Genomic DNA, 15,844 nt, shown 5'->3' on the forward strand with positions numbered 1-15,844 from the left:
AGCGAGCGAGTCCCACAAATCTCAGCTTCTAGCAGTTGTCGGTCCAAGTTCATGTGTTTTAGGGTCGTACCTTTGACCAGTGGCCTATTTTCAAAGTGTTGCCTACTCTTTGCGATGGCTTTGCCGGGATAAGCAACAGAAGATTCAACATTGTGATAGGGTGTTTCAACATTTTCCCAGAGTGTACTTTTAAAGGGACAGACATCTACGTTTATGTGAAATTTGGTGCCGATCGATTGGATTTAAGGGGACTGTTTTACCTTCGCGTAGGTATGCGCTCTACTGAGTGCCCTTGAAGTTTGTGTTGTTTTCTTCATTTCCTCCAGGACAAACTAAATGTCACGGAAGAAAAACACAATCCCAAAAAAACTTAAGCCTCTTTATTTTTAGTCCACACAACCCATGCTTCAAGTCACTTTATGATCAAGATCATACAGAGGTCAATGACAAGCTTACCAATCCAGCTCATCGGGTGTTTACACATGGCCAGCACACAGACCTAATTTTGGTCTTGTTTAAATTTCCTATTTCCACAGGTGTTATGGATCTAAATGTGATTATGGTTTGCTTTTAATAAATTGCAGAGACATTACAACGAACAAGACAGCTACCTTTAAAAAAGGGGAGGGCGGGGGGTGTAGGAAATACAACTTAGCGTCCAAAAAGGGGGGGGGAAATTTAGCTGAAACAGTCTCAGCAAATCCAGTGCAACCCAAGACACGTTCTGCTTTATACTAGCTGAAAACTAAAAACAAGGGAACATAATAAGAATTATATAATTTGTATCTCCTGATCATAATTCAAATTTATCAATGTACATTTTCCCTGAACAATTACTTTTGCACAGTACCTTAGAATTGTATAGATAAATTACAAAATGGAGTATTCCCTTTCCACCAGACATGATTTACTTTGTAAAACCCCTGAATGACAGGCAGAAAGCTCTTTTTACATTTTATATTGCTACATTTTCAACAAAGATTAACAAAAAAAAAAAAGGATTTTCAGTTTTGCATATTTTTCTTAGGTTTGTGGTTCGATGTGCATCTGCACCAACGTCAAATTATCTCTGAAATAGCACCAAAAGACAAACGCCTGACCATTTTAATAGGCCAGGGGTTTATTAAAAGTATGTTTTAGAAATAGTACATAGCAAGTGTGCAGTGCAGTCTAATCGTCAACCACAAAGTGATTAGATTTATAAAATGGCAAAGAAGTAAACAACACTACCTGTATATTACTAGACACAGAGCTGATCCTCAATCAACATGTACAAGTCCGGCCTGACAGTCCCAATCACTGACTTGTCGTCTATCCCAGGGTCACTGTTGGAATTTTATATTCTGCAATGGATTCAAGAGAACTTAGATCTGCTGTAGATCTGGTTGGAAATTATATAAAGACGACCACATCCTTGATGCATACCCACAATTCAGGTTACCTTCCTTTTAAAAAAACAGAGTTTAGGTATCAGTTCATCTTGAGAAACAACTGAAGCTTAATGTTTAAGGTGTCTAAAAAGTTTATATAAAAATGTGTACCCAAATTATAGCTATTCCTGTGAGGGAAATATGTAAATGTTTACATTGTTTTTTAAAAATACTTTTTTAAACCATAGTTACTCATGAAGTTATTTCAACATACAGCACCAGCATGAAGATTATGCCATGCCTTGGGTTTGGTCTAAAGAGCAAATCTGTGCTGCACTAAGAAAAGTGTAACCCAGAGAGAAGTGAGACAAATTGACAAATCTTCAATAAACTTAAAGTGCCACTCCAGTCCCACTCCAGCTTACTAGACTTCAGCTATCTCAACCTAACCACAGTACGCATTTCCTAACTAAGACAACTGATGGGGAGCTTCAAGCATTTCCATGAGGAAAGTGTCAATAGGTGTGTCACCGATCAGCTTGAAGAAGAAGAGATGCTCCAAGCACTTCAAGCCAATGGATCTTAGTGCTGGCAGTCGAAGAAGGAGCTTGGCAAACCTACAGGGAGGAAGGGGAGGTTGTTCATTTTGACGAGGTAAACAATGCACCGGTGACGTTTAGCAAATAAATCAAACTCTGCTAGGTTTGTCAAAGCTGAAGTCATTTACCTTCCCTGCTGCTCGGGGTATTTCTGTTTGCAGTAGGATTCCAATGATGCATAGACCTTTTCTCTCAGGAGCTCCACCTCACTGGTGTTGGAAAGCCCTTTCGCATCTGCAGGAAAATGCACATCGTTTTCATAAGGAGCTAAACACAAAAAATCTCTTACTGAAATATCGGCAATTGTTTTGCACTGTTAAGCACCTGGATTGAAGAGGACGATGGCTCGGAGGCAGCCCAGCTCTGTTTTGTCCATTTGCATATCTCTCATTTTGTTGACAAGCTCGGTAAGAACCCTACATAATGACAAACGAAAAAGGGTGTACATGTAAAATTCAAAGGGAAGATGACAAAAACATTGTTCCAAAAATTGTAATAATAAATGATAAAGTTACCTGTCAAATATGGCGCCGACCTCTGCACTCTGCACACTCTCCCTGTGTCAAATAAAAGCAGCCGTTATGAGGATACTAAACATACACACGTTACACAAAGGCATTACAATAAGCTGCAATTTAATAGCTGAAAGGTTTTTGTCTTTATTTAGGTACCTGTCGAAAATAGCTCCAACTCCTGCACTATGTGCACTGTCTCGCTGCAGCTCAGAGGCAAGGAGGACTCCATCTTTCATAGCGATGGAGCGATGGGAGAACGAGGCGATAAGGAGCTCATTCCACCCTGACAAGTGAAATACAAATAAAACAGAGGTTAGTAGTGACAACAGAGAAAAAAACATTACCCCTACACTAAATAGCTGATAAAAAGTAAAACTGTCAGCTGTGTCAAAAACACTTTACTCAGAGTGAAACCAGTTCTATAAAACAGATTGGTGGGATTTCAGTGTGATCAGGCTGCACCTGGACTGATGCAAAGACCTGTAACCTGCGGACCAGTTCTCTTTGAGATTCACTTCCATTATGTTCTGACTCAGTTTGTCAGTTCAACACGCTCAAGTTAAACGTTTTCCCTTTAGACAAAAGACACTTGTGACATCACCAAACACGGTGCACCAACACAGTAGGTGGCGGTAATGCACCTTGACGTTTGTTGCCACCAGCCAATAAACCGAAAGAAGAAGAAACAGTCTGGTGTCATCTCAGCGAGTACCCTCACACTCTTCTGGATCAATCCCACTAACACTGCATTCGTTTTTGTGTACAATTGTTCGAAATAACTGGACAAACTCTTCCTCAACTTCCTAAAATATTTTTGTGCATTCATTTAATATATTCTTATCATTAAATGAAACCACCTTTCGTAAATTTAGGTGCACAATGACGATAATTTAGGGTTTTTGCTGTTGATATTCAACTATTCCGTTCTGTCTCTCTTTACAAATATTTCCTTGTGTTATATCTTTTACAATGAAATTATTTTAAATAAGTCAAACAGTGAAATACAATATTGTTATTATTCTTTTGTGTCATGTTTAAATTCAGGTTTACCCTGAAACAAGATAAAACTATTTCAGATAATGTTCTTGGTCTAAATACTGCAACATTCGTAATGTGCCAGTTTGAAACATGTAAAGACACAAGGCAGATCTGATCTGTGCTGATTTTGAAGATACAGTTTCACGTGGATCATTCATGACTTCAGGTGCTGGATCGTACCTGCACGCAAAAGGATGACCTGGTCATCAAGGGGCAGTTCAGAGAAATGAGGGATTCTCTTTGCCCACTCCACCAAGGCAAACAGCTGTTTGTCGGCAGTCTGACAGATGTTGGTGACTGCATCATGGGGCTGAAACCAAACAATACAACAAGATTATAATGGTTATATATCTGTGACGACAACCTGATGGCAGATTTTTTCACTAAGAAATCTTGAGCTAAAACTAATCGTGCTGCCAGGAAAGCTGATGACTGACACTGATCAATTATATACAACCACTCACAGAGTTGCCTGCAGAGCCTCCATCCGAATGAAGCTCGGTCTTCTGCTCCACTGCCGTCTCTGCCTCCAAGATCTTCTCCACGGGCATCTCCTCATTCACTCCAACGCTGAACTCCAGCTCTCCTTCGCGCTCTCGATTCCTCTGGCGCTCCTCCTGGACCGCTGCAGACAAAGCATAAGGAAACCATGATGGTGGGAAAAAAGAAATGAGATGATGGTAACAAGAAAGAATGACAAGACTCTGCTGCATTGAGAAAGTCCACTTTCAAATTCATTGCACTCTCTCTGTCCTTCCCACTCCCCATTGGCCGCGTCAGTGTTTTTAGTTTCTACCATCCTGGCAGACAGACAGATCTCATCATAGTTTCAGCTGTAGCTTAGCATGTTCCCATGAGGGGCATGCTGTTCTCAGCAGTTAGCCAGTCTCTCTGTGTAGCCTGTCATTCAGGCTCTGTTGCACATGACACCAAACTGCATGTGCTCACTCCCCTGCCCCCCCTTTACTGCTTCAATATGAATCCACTCCATCAGACTTTTACAGTTACACACATTCAGCAAAGAACTACAACTGGCTAACTGTTTACTTTATAAACTATCAAACTAACACACATTTCTGAGTAAATTTTCACTCAGAAATCCCCCAGTTAACAATTTTGCATGTCTAACACAATGGGCTATCTCTCTGAGCAACATTTAAAAACAATATCTTTAGCATTTTAGTGCCATACTCATCCATCCCTCATCTTTTCCATCTTCTTTTATCCATTTTACATGTTTGACCACTATTGAAAGATGGAGAAAGGGTAGAGTAGGAGAGAGTGAAGGGGAGAGATGGAGAGGGGGTTAGTTGTATAAACCATCCCCAATAAGCCCTACTCCACCCTTTAGAGAATCTAATCAAGCATCCACCCTCACATAGGTGAGTTCTCCATAGGTGAGGGTGGATGCTTACGGATGGTCTTCAACTCTTGTTTGTACAAATCTCTGATATATATATATATACGTTCCCTTTTTGCAGCATGACAACTCACACCAAACCAAGCAGGCTCTCAGTATTATATATAAACCTCTGATACAACCTTCTTGCATACCTTCCCTCTTCATGCCCATGGCCAGGCACTTCTGGTAGCGGCAGTACTGGCAGCGATTGCGCTGGCGTTTGTCGACCAGGCACTCTTTGTTATCCCTGCAGGTGTAGCTCAGGTCTTTACGCACAGTTCGTTTGAAGAAACCTTTGCAACCCTCACAGCTGTACACGCCATAGTGCTTGCCTGTAGATTGTGAACATTTTTAAAAAATGTTAAGTTTGAGGCCAATAGGAGGACCAAAGACAACCAATCAAAAGTGAAGGCAACAGTCTGAGAGACATTTTTTATTTTCATTAGGTACAGCAACAGATTTATTTTGGTTAAAATGTTGAGGAAACACCAGTAAGGACATCAAATAGTAAGGAATTATCCACACTATAGTTGCCACAGGATAAAACAGTGTCCAGCTGATGTTTCACTTTTGCTAATCTTGCTCTTAGTGCACTCACTCACCAGAAGAGCGGTCTCCACAGATGACGCACAGGCGTTTCTGAGACAACATTATTCCAGGGCTGTGGGCTGGCATAGGCCTCAAGCCAAATGGAGGCTTGATATCCTCTGAGCTGCTGATCGAGTGCATCCCTGATATGGACGCTGAGGAAGAGATCTGGACACACAGTGCAACCAAATTTAACTTTTGTATGCAGTGATAACAAAGATTTGTTTTTGTTTTAAGATATAAATCACCTTTAATAAGGATAAATAATGATGCAAAGAAAATGAAATAAACCAAAGCACACTTGGAAAAATGTAAAAGCCTGTAATAGTATGGCTAATGCATGGCGAGTAATCCGCCCTTTACTTCACGGTTGTAGCCCCAATGAATGTGCATTTTTTATTTCAGCCTTGCACACTAATAAAGGCCGGTTTATTTTTCCACAGCAGACTGCCTTGGTTTATTTTCTTTTTTGAATCAAAATGTAACACCCTTGCACCAAAGAGCACCTTGGGGAATTTTTCCCCAAACAGACATGCCGCTCTTTTTCTTTTTTTTTGCCTTTCTAGGATAAATAATGTTTTGACATCCGTGTGTCCAGTGTGCACAAAATGCATCTGCTAACAAATAACATGCAAAGTGATATTCACCATATCGTGCACATTGTCGAGAAAATGCATCGGGGTATATACCCTAAACTAGCATGTGTCGCATCTGCCTCGTGGAAACAACACGAGCACCTTAAACAGCTAAAACTGAGTGGAGTGTGACATCAGTTCTCAGACTCTCATGTCTCCCAATTACCTGACTGTTGCTGATGGGTCCAAATCCCAGAGAGGGGGAGACCACGGGGGAGTTAAGTGAGGGACTAATGACTGAGAAAGGAGAACCCAGGATGTTGGTGGGGCTGTTGGAGGCTGAGCTGTTGGGCTGCTGTGAGGACATGACTAGTGAGCAACCCAGTGGAGAGGAGGATGTCCCGTCTGAAGGATATCAGTCTGGGGGGGACAAAACAACAAGACCATTATGATTTTTTTTGATCGACCATATGCATAACATCGGTGGACATTTTAAGATGTGGTTTTCCCTCCACTGTTTTCTATCATTTTAGTGAGTAATCATAATCATAAGTTGCAGACTGACATTTAACACACAATGACGACGCTTATCAATTTTTAAATCCCCAGAATAGAACAGACACGCAGACATGGTGCTTTGAAGGACTAATGGGATGGAACCCCACCATTTACACGCTATACTGGATCATAAAATCCGCATTGTTAGACAATATCATCGTCAGCTCGGTCAAAAACACACTGATGGTTGATAACGCTGCGAGGAGCTTTGATAAAACGGAATAAACCAGGACATGCATTCAACATTTGCTTCAGTCTGCGTTTGATTAAGTTAGCTGGCTGCCGTTAGCATCGCATTAACGTTACACGTTTGCTAAATGTTGCTAACGATACGCAGTTGCGCTGACATTAACGTCACACTGAGCAGATTAAAAACATTACAAAACGCCGAGCACAAACTGAACAGCCGCTGACAACGAGGTTTTACACGCGCTAACATGTGTATTACCAGTCGCCACAAACAACACCCGTACGTTTCTTTAATCGTTAGCTAGTTAGCTAGCTGCAAACGCGTAGATGTTCGAAAGACCCCGGCTAGGTGACGTTAGCTAACGCTAGTGGCCATACGTTTGACCGCTGCTGCGTTATTTAACGTTTTATAAAACTAAGAGAAACACATACCCGGTTCGTCATCAAAAAAAAAATATGGCGATTGATAACACGGCAGCGGCCGGACGACTTCGATCAAATCGCCCAACTGGCGCAGTGATCTCTTACGGTCGCCGCGATTAGCCTGTTAGCTGCGATTACGGCTAACTCGGCTAACGTAGCTAGCATCGGGCTAATGCGAGGCTCAAGGTGATCGTCTGGAGAAGCAGTGGCTGACAAAAACAACCGGCGGGGCGGTCGGAGGCTCGCGATCACTCACCAGACACTCCTTCGACGCATTGTTGGGAACCACTTGACGGCGCTGGTCGTGTTCGGGGCAGAACCAGAAGGAGAGGCCGACACTCACATCCAGTTTCCTTCAACTTGACGCTGCCGCTGCTGTTGTTGTTTACAGGCCATGGCGGCTCGGTGCCAGCATCCCCTGAGCCGAAGCGTCTCATGGGACCACCCAGAACAGCGGTCATATGATCCTGCCGCACCACATGCTGCTTTTCATCACGCTGACTTCATGTGCCTCTCATAGGTTTTAATAATACAAACAAATATTAATATGATTCTGATAAGACCGTTTTTCAGACTCGTGGTATTCTGAGATTTTAGCAAATGAAAAAGTCATCACAGCTGGAGACCACCGATGCATTGAAGTGTGCATAATGGGAAATGACCTGCACAGCACATCTGTATTTACTCTGTCAGACCAAACGTGTCTTTGTGTAAACTCACATGCACAATGATCATAATTCAGGGTTATTCAGGGTCATTATTCAAGTTTTCAGTTTTGTGAATAGTCGCTCTTTTCAAATATGGCCTTGTGTTATAGTTTTCAAACCACTGTGATTGATTTTAAAGTCAAACAGTGGAGTACAACATGGTTATTATACATTTGTGTCATTGTTTAAATGCAGGTTTAGCCTGAAACAAGAAAAAACTATTTCAGCGAATGTTCTTGACCTTGTTATCTTAGTCGTCCACTTTAAAATACTGCAACATTCATAATCTGCCAGTTTGAAACTTGTAAATACACAAGATAGATCTGATCTCTCTGTTATTTGTGTTGATTCTGAAGATACAGTTCCACCTGGATCATTCATGACTACAGGTGATCAGAAGGATGACCTGGTCACCAAGGGGCAGTTCGGAGAAATGAGGGATTCTCTTTGCCCACTCCACCAAGGGCAATGCTTTGATATTGCCTCTCATAGTTTTAGCCAAATGTTATAATAAAATGTATTAAAATAATGATGATAATGACATATGTGGTTTGTGACTCATGATATTCTGGATGATACAGCTAGATGCCACGGATGCATTCAAGTGTGCTTAATGGGAAATGACTGGCACAACGCATCTGTATTTACTCTGACAGACTAAAAGTGTCCTGCCTCGATAAACTTTAATTTTTTAGGTAGAGATAAACTAAAATATAAACCTAAATCCAATCAGAGGTGCTGTGTAAGTTGATCTAATTTGAGCTGTCACACCTACACAAATTTCTGGGATGCTTTTGCCTGTGACAGGACGGGCACAATGTATTTGGTAATACATTCCACTATCTACAGTATTTCAACACAATGGTTTTATTTTTCTTTGAACTTCCTCTTCCTCCAGGGTGATGATGCATGTTTACAGAAGTGACAGAATGACTTTTAAGCAGCAGTTATGTCCCTTTTTCTATTCTCATGGTTAGATAGTTTAAAGTAATAATTTAGGCATCAAAATTTTAAAAGAAGCGGTTTCTAAGTAAATCTCTGTGTCCGTGTAAATTCACACAAGAGCAGCCCCAACATAAAATTTTCCAATATGCAGGTCCAACAGCATCAATAGATCACACTATTCTTTATTTTACATTTTTTAGAATGATGATGTTTTGTTTTTTATTCAAATATGATAAGATAAAATTAATCTTTATTGATCTCACAGCGGGGAAATTCCCTTGTTACAGCAGCAGACAAGTCAGGATGAGGTAGACAAGAGAATAAAATATAAAAGAATTCAACAGAATGATAATAATAATAATGATGATGACATGAGTGGTCGCTGCATTTCTTGATGTAGGCACAGCTTTTAATCATATTGTTTCATTTCATCTCTACAACCCTGACAGCTATGTGCTATGTACAGCATGAAAAACCTGAAAAATTGCTTTGCCTGTAGTTGCTTCCTGGGACATGTCTCCTAACAGGCCAAGTGGCATTCTTCCTGTTTGGAGCAGCACACCGTGGACAGCGTGCAGCTCAACACAGCAGCGCAGCACAGCCCTCAGCCGAGCGGCCAGCACCTTATGTTAGGACCAGCACCTGGTCGTAAAACTATATTACATTAACATGTATGCTTCTGTTAGTATTTTCTTTTCAACATTTTTGTTTGTTATGATCATGACTGAAAACAGATCCATCCTGATGAAAAGGAGTCCAATTTTTTATCTGATCTTAATCACAGGTTTGTATTTTCCATAATCTTTCCTGCTGGTATTGAAACTGCTGTGAGGACTTTTCCTGCTGTATGATGTGAATGTAAAATGTATAAAATAAGTATATACATTGATGTTTTAAATAGGGATAAAGGTTTATTTTTTAAGAATGTACAGTAATGTCAGATAAAGGTTCGAAATGATCAATGGATAAAAGACTATTTGTGTGGTTGTTGTTGCTGGTATTCAAACTGCTGTGTTAATTTCCCCGGCTCTACAATATAAATTTAAAATGCATAAATTAAGTATAGACACTGGTTGGATACAATAATAATTTTGTGGTTGCTGTTGCTGAGGTTCAAACTGTTGTGACTCCACATGCTGTCTCTAATTCTACAGGATTCAGCTCCTTTACTGTGGGATCCTCAGACTTTCACTTTATTGATGTTTCAAAGAACTACGAGGAAGCAAAGAGTTACTGCAGAGCGACGTACACCGATTTAGCCACAGTTCACAACTTGGCCGATATGAAGAATTTGACCACTTTAGTTTCAACAGACAGAGCCTGGATAGGACTGGAGGCCAGAGCTGTGAGAATGTGGCACTGGTCCTGGCCTGATCATCCAGTGGATTTTTTAAACTGGAAGGTAGGACAACCACTAAAAACCAATAAGGATGCATGTGCGGCATTGGATCAACGTGGCAAGTGGTTTGAAAGTGACTGTAAAACGAAGAGAAGATTTGTGTGTCGTGGTAAGTGAGTTTTGTTTTTTTCACATTAAAAAACTCCCTGTTTAAAAGCAGAACCGCATTGTATTGTATGTGATAAAAAATGTCAATCCTTGGCACTTGCAGGTAACAGTGAATCTAGTCCTCCCATGTTTATCGCCAGCAAAAAGTCATGGAGGAATGCTCAGACTTACTGCAGGAACCTGTCGCTTGATCTGGTGAACATACTCTCAGAGAAACAGAATGAGGCTGCACATAATGTGTCCACGTCACAAATTGTGTGGATCGGCCTCTTCAAAGATCCCTGGGAGTGGTTGGACGGAAGCAACTCATCGTTTCGTTACTGGAAACCAGGTCAGCCTAACTACCAAAAAGATCAGGACTGTACTGCTGCCATATTCAGAGATGAAGGGCAGTGGAATGACCGGAAGTGCAGACAACAATTCAAGTTTATCTGTCAGGGGGGTAAGTTGTTGTTCTTTATTCGTAGAATACAGTTTCTTACACAATATACAACAGAGCTACATCTGTCCTCCTCTCAGTGTCGATTCATTCGTTACTGATTTTTACAGCAAGGAAATTAATTCCAACAACCACCAGTCTGACAACGACACAGAAGACGACGACAACAAGTCAACTGCCAACAAATGCGACGACTCTTCCCAACACCTCTCCTCAAGAGGTCATGACAACATTTACTTCCACTACTCCTACCAAACAACCAAACACGACTAATGTTACCACAGAAGGAGAAACAACTGCCACTGACACGACAACTGCAAATACCACAGATGTCGTACACAGCACCTCAAGCACTGAGGTCAACAACACAACTCATGAGCAAGTGACCACCACTACCCAGAGCACAACACAGCTTTCAACTCTAACTTCCACAGGAAACAATCAGTCTGTTCCTCCAGGTTTGTTGACAGTCATGTGCCATTTGATCATTTTGCATGTTTTGCAAAATTTGCATCCAATGTACTTCCTGCAACACATATTTAAGGGTTGTTTCTCTTTGTGTTGTCCTCCTAAAGGAAATCTGATACTGATCCAGCAAAACATGACATGGATTGATGCGATGACTTACTGCAGGGAGCGCCACAATGACCTCGTCCACGTTACCACCAGAGACATTCAAGAGGAGGTGGCTGAAAAGGCGAAGAACGCCACCTCACCCCACGTCTGGCTCGGCCTACGCTACACCTGCAAGTTAAACTTTTGGTTCTGGACCAGGTCGACGTCCGCCTGCTACCAGAACTGGGCCCCGGGACAAGGCCCTGAACGAACATATGACTGTGGTGTTACAGGCGCCATTGAGGCCACTGGGAGGCAGCAGTGGGTCGGCTTGCCTGAGACAGAGAGACTGAACTTCATCTGCTCTGCATGTGCTGGCTGAGTGTGGAGGGCCTGTGACCCTGCAGATGAAGTAGAACGTGCAGTTTGAATCATTCTGTGTGAAGGATTAACACCTTCGTGCTGGTTATATTCATATTGTTTTTCATGGTTGATCTTACATTCATGATTTTGACTATTGAAACGCTAAGCCAGTGAACTGTGACGGACTTCAGCAGTGGTATCATGGGTGTTTTAATGTTCACGTGTGACGTCATACTTTTACCTTTGTTAAAACACAGCTGCCTTCTCTATTGTTGAGCCTGAATTTCATTATATATGGAAAAACTCGTGCGGAGTGGAGGCGTGCACATTCACAGTCATGGGCAGCAAGAGTAATGCGAGAACACTGATCTGCTCTGTGCCTTTCACTCGGGGGGTTACTATTTGCATGTTGACCCCTTGGGTTGGGCCCCAAGATTGTCTTTTTTAGACCACCGGAGTACGGCCCTGATTCTGACTGCCGGCTGCCCTCACTGACCTGACCTTCGCCGGCAGCCACGCGGAAGACAGAGCTCACAGACCCTCACCTTCCTCACCGCACAGTCGAGGTACACGGAGCATCTATAACCATGGGAACCAGCAATGCTGCATTTTCAGCAGTGAAAACTGAAATTATTAGATCTCAAACTGTACAACATGAATACAACCGTGAACAGACTCTTCGGACTGGCTGGTTCATGGAACTTATTCGTGGCTATGAAATTTAACTTGAATTTTTTTACTTTGCGCAACACAGTACAAGCTTCCTTACTTTTTGGAAATAATATCTCCACATACATGTTCGAATGAGCTTTAGTGCATGTTAACATCAATGCTCCTTCTGGTCGAAAAAGAAGAAACTGTGTCAAAAGAGACACAACACAGGAAATATTCACTGTGATGGCTGTCACTTAAAACTATTGGAAAATAAATGATATTTGGTCTGTGCTGACGTGACTTCTTAAACGACCAACTGACAATAAAATGAAATGTCTAAATCACAAAATATATCTGCTTTGTGTTTCTGTTTGGAAAGAAGCGAAGGTAATATTTTTAACACTTTTGATATTATCCAGAGGTGAGGATAACAACAATGAAAACACTTTTATCAGTATATGACTATGTTTGCATTATTGAATGGAATAATCCCATATAACCGCTGAATACTGGTGTGTATATCTAGTAATCCGGCGCTGAATTCTGATTACGGCTTTTGCATCCTCAATGAGGGGCCTTGTCACTTCTCAATTACCACGGACCATTACACATGAGTGTGTCATAGCTTAGTTTCTCTCTGAATGGCCATTGGTCAGCGAGCCTCCCATCAGTTCAATGTTAATGTCCCATTGGGTCCAGTCAGTCGGTGGGTGCGCCGCCTCCCCCTCACCACCTTTTCTCACCCTCATCTCCTCTTGTGTGCTGTCCAGCTGGCTCTGACCTCTGACCCTTTCACCCTCACTCCTGACCCCTGGAGACATTCCCACGCCACACCCTTTTGTGTACATCTCCCCATGGTAACCCCGTGGTCACTCCATCTGCATTTGTAGAGATTATGGTCATAAACATAATTCACCTTCACTTAGATCAGTGTAATGCAACCTAATTTGGGACTTATCCCAATTCAAGCGTGAGGCGCTACAAAACTGAAACCTATATATTAATTGAAGGTGTGAGAACATTCTTACCAAATACAGAATAAAACTTAGAATATACTGTGTAACATGTTTTTTTCAGATAAGATATAAAAAAACTAAAGGTTAAATGTGGGAACTCAATGAAGCAATTTTAGGTTAAAAACACTGGACTGAATTTAACCATGAGTATAATCAGAAAACACCATTTCTGGATTTTTATTTAGTTCAGTTCAATTTTAAAGTTGAAACCTTTAAAAAAAAAGATTAGTGTTTAACTTTACATCTCTCTACCTGCCATGCACACTCCTGTCTTTCCCCTCTCCCCCTTTTCTTTTGAGTCTTCACCCCTACGTAGATCCCTCCCTCTCTTTTCCTTCTGTCACTTTCACAGTTAATTGTAGAAAAAGAGATTTTCTCCATTGAGGCCGGGTCTCTTAGGTAACCCCACTCCTGCATGAAATGAGATGGATAGAGGGGAAGAGACAGAGAGGGGGGACAGGGACAGGCAAACTGAACAGGCAGCGGTCGAGGACGGACGCAGAGGAGCGTGGACTTAACGATATTTGAACAGCGTTAGAATGAAAGAATAACACTTTAATATTTTATATGCAAAAGGACACATGATTAATAGATGCTTCTCTGGGACTATTATCATTCTGTTATTGATGATGCATAATGTAAGTATCAAAACTGTTTATTTTCTACTTATTACAGCGAGTTAATTTACTAATACAACATTTTATGTATATAAAACAGAGGGGATTGGTAGATGAAGAATATGTGCATTTAAAAAAAACATTTCCTGTTAAAATGTTTTAAAGAAACAGCTACTCTTGGATTTTTAATTGTTTCTTTTGACAGCTCATTACTTCTCCTCTGTCTAAACAAGCAGCAACTACTGAAATGAATGTTTTTACAATTTTCAGCACTTTCTCTGAGAGACATTTTTGTATTAGCTTTAATTCATCTGTAATTCTTTTATTTTATCATCTTCCATCCTCTGCAGGATTTCCTCCCCGGGCCAGGAGATGCCACTGACGCTCTTCCAGAGTTTGACAGGGATTCTGGTGTTGATTGTCCAAACGCAATTCTTGTATCATTTGTCTGTACCTAGGAGTTGTGCATGGACATCATACCCCAGACCCCCATTTACTCCGTTTTACTTCTTACTCTTATAAGATCAAGATCGCCATCAGATTTGATTAAATTCTGTGTAGCTGTGCGCAAAGAGGAGACTTTTAATCATTGCTAAAAGAATTTTGGTTTTACAGGGCTCAGACTGAATTAGGAACATTTTTAAGTGTACTATAATTGAATATTTGTAATTATCAAAAAATCGGACTTATCAACATTTCCAGACCCTGGACTTGGACATTGCAATTCTATGAGTCAACTCTTGTAGGCTCTGTTCCATCTCCAAAGCTGCAGAATTAAATTGAAATTCTCAATTTTCTGTCAATTTCCCTAAAACTGAAACTGTTATATTTCTTTACTAAACTGAACATGTGGACCAGCTGCTTATCTTATTTAGTGGACAGCTAAATGTTGTATTATCTTGCTATGTGCGGTGAATAAAATTATTAATGGTTGAGGAGATCATTTGGCACAGGGCCACATGGTTTGCAAAGTGAAATGGAGGCTGACAGATCTTCCATGTGCTAAAAGAATCTTTGGATTACCGACCTATTTTCATTAAAATTTTTAATCAAAACCTTCCATAAGCAAATTTAAGTTCATATTACTGCCGTTAAGTTTTTAAATCATAAGATTCTGGGATGTCTATTTTACACAATTCTATTTTTGTTTCACATGTGTACAGTTTTGGATATGAATAGAATATTACATAAAAAGCATAGAAAAAACAATAAATATATAAATAAAATAGAATAAAGAGTACATCACATTAGAGCTCAGTTAGACTCTACAATCAATGTGTTTTATGTTGAATATCTTGATGCCCCCTGCAACACAAGACAGATGTGATTTCATGACTTTCTTCACCGCATCTTTTGTTGAGCTTTTCATGTGGAATAAATAAAGTTTCTGATATTGTCTGCGTGTCTTTGTCATTAATCACACTTCTCCATTTGGCCAGATTGTAGTAGAGTTTGGCAGCTTTTTTAATTCCCTTCAGAATGCCATCAGTTCACTGATGACTACATGGATAATGAGGATTAGATTATGTGTAAACATTTATAATGGGTTATATGAGAAGCTTTAGCAGCTATTGATAACACACATTAAAATAATGTGATTCACAGAAGTGAAGCTACAAATAAAAACTGTGCCTGGATCACGAGAGTAAACTTTGCTCACACCAAACTAACTCCAGAGTCAAAACTGGATTTCTTGTAAATCACATGGTTTGGGGGAAATGTGTCTGACTTGAACAACCAATGGGAGGATGAGTACACATTGTGAAACAGAAACAAACACTTTC

General features: G+C 40.8%; 2 protein-coding genes across 6 annotated transcripts; one reads left to right on the forward strand and one right to left on the reverse strand.

Moving 5' to 3' along the window:
* Positions 1-365: 365 nt before the first annotated feature.
* Positions 366-7,703, reverse strand: LOC118114206 (retinoic acid receptor RXR-beta-A). 5 transcript variants are annotated; one of them, XM_035164518.2, is made up of 12 exons: positions 7,514-7,703; positions 6,314-6,507; positions 5,527-5,680; positions 5,065-5,256; positions 4,714-4,767; positions 3,987-4,147; positions 3,703-3,832; positions 2,641-2,767; positions 2,485-2,526; positions 2,294-2,385; positions 2,098-2,203; positions 366-1,987 (listed from the first exon to the last, which is right to left on the reverse strand). In XM_035164518.2, the coding sequence occupies exons 2-12, from the start codon at positions 6,452-6,454 to the stop codon at positions 1,840-1,842; spliced, it is 1,347 nt and encodes a 448-aa protein (XP_035020409.1). In that variant the 5' UTR covers positions 6,455-6,507; positions 7,514-7,703; the 3' UTR covers positions 366-1,839. The 5 variants fall into 5 exon arrangements, with proteins under 5 accessions (XP_035020409.1, XP_035020411.1, XP_035020410.1 ...); XM_035164520.2 differs by having other exon boundaries at positions 5,077-5,256; positions 7,514-7,702; XM_035164519.2 differs by lacking the exon at positions 7,514-7,703 and adding an exon at positions 7,267-7,465.
* Positions 7,704-9,483: 1,780 nt separating this feature from the next.
* LOC118114204 (macrophage mannose receptor 1) lies at positions 9,484-12,776 on the forward strand. Its single transcript, XM_035164514.2, has 5 exons — positions 9,484-9,693; positions 10,064-10,417; positions 10,520-10,858; positions 10,966-11,313; positions 11,431-12,776. Exons 1-5 carry the CDS (start codon positions 9,579-9,581, stop codon positions 11,790-11,792), a joined length of 1,518 nt encoding a protein of 505 aa, XP_035020405.1. The 5' UTR covers positions 9,484-9,578; the 3' UTR covers positions 11,793-12,776.
* The last annotated feature ends 3,068 nt before the right edge of the window (positions 12,777-15,844 follow it).

This window comes from Hippoglossus stenolepis, chromosome 8, assembly GCF_022539355.2.
Source record: "Hippoglossus stenolepis isolate QCI-W04-F060 chromosome 8, HSTE1.2, whole genome shotgun sequence".
In the NCBI taxonomy this organism is placed as follows: Eukaryota; Metazoa; Chordata; class Actinopteri; order Pleuronectiformes; family Pleuronectidae; genus Hippoglossus; species Hippoglossus stenolepis.

Excerpts from the sequence above, each read along its gene's own strand:
- LOC118114206 (XM_035164518.2), bottom strand. The coding sequence starts at position 6,454 with ATGTCCTCACAGCAGCCCAACAGCTCAGCCTCCAACAGCCCCACCAAC. Across the intron at positions 5,257-5,526 it reads CTGTGGAGACCGCTCTTCTG|GCAAGCACTATGGCGTGTAC; the intron begins GTGAGTGAGTGC and ends CACAATCTACAG. Across the intron at positions 2,204-2,293 it reads CATCGTCCTCTTCAATCCAG|ATGCGAAAGGGCTTTCCAAC; the intron begins GTGCTTAACAGT and ends ATTTTCCTGCAG.
- LOC118114204 (XM_035164514.2), top strand. The coding sequence starts at position 9,579 with ATGTATGCTTCTGTTAGTATTTTCTTTTCAACATTTTTGTTTGTTATG. Across the intron at positions 9,694-10,063 it reads TTATCTGATCTTAATCACAG|GATTCAGCTCCTTTACTGTG; the intron begins GTTTGTATTTTC and ends CTAATTCTACAG. Across the intron at positions 11,314-11,430 it reads CAATCAGTCTGTTCCTCCAG|GAAATCTGATACTGATCCAG; the intron begins GTTTGTTGACAG and ends GTCCTCCTAAAG.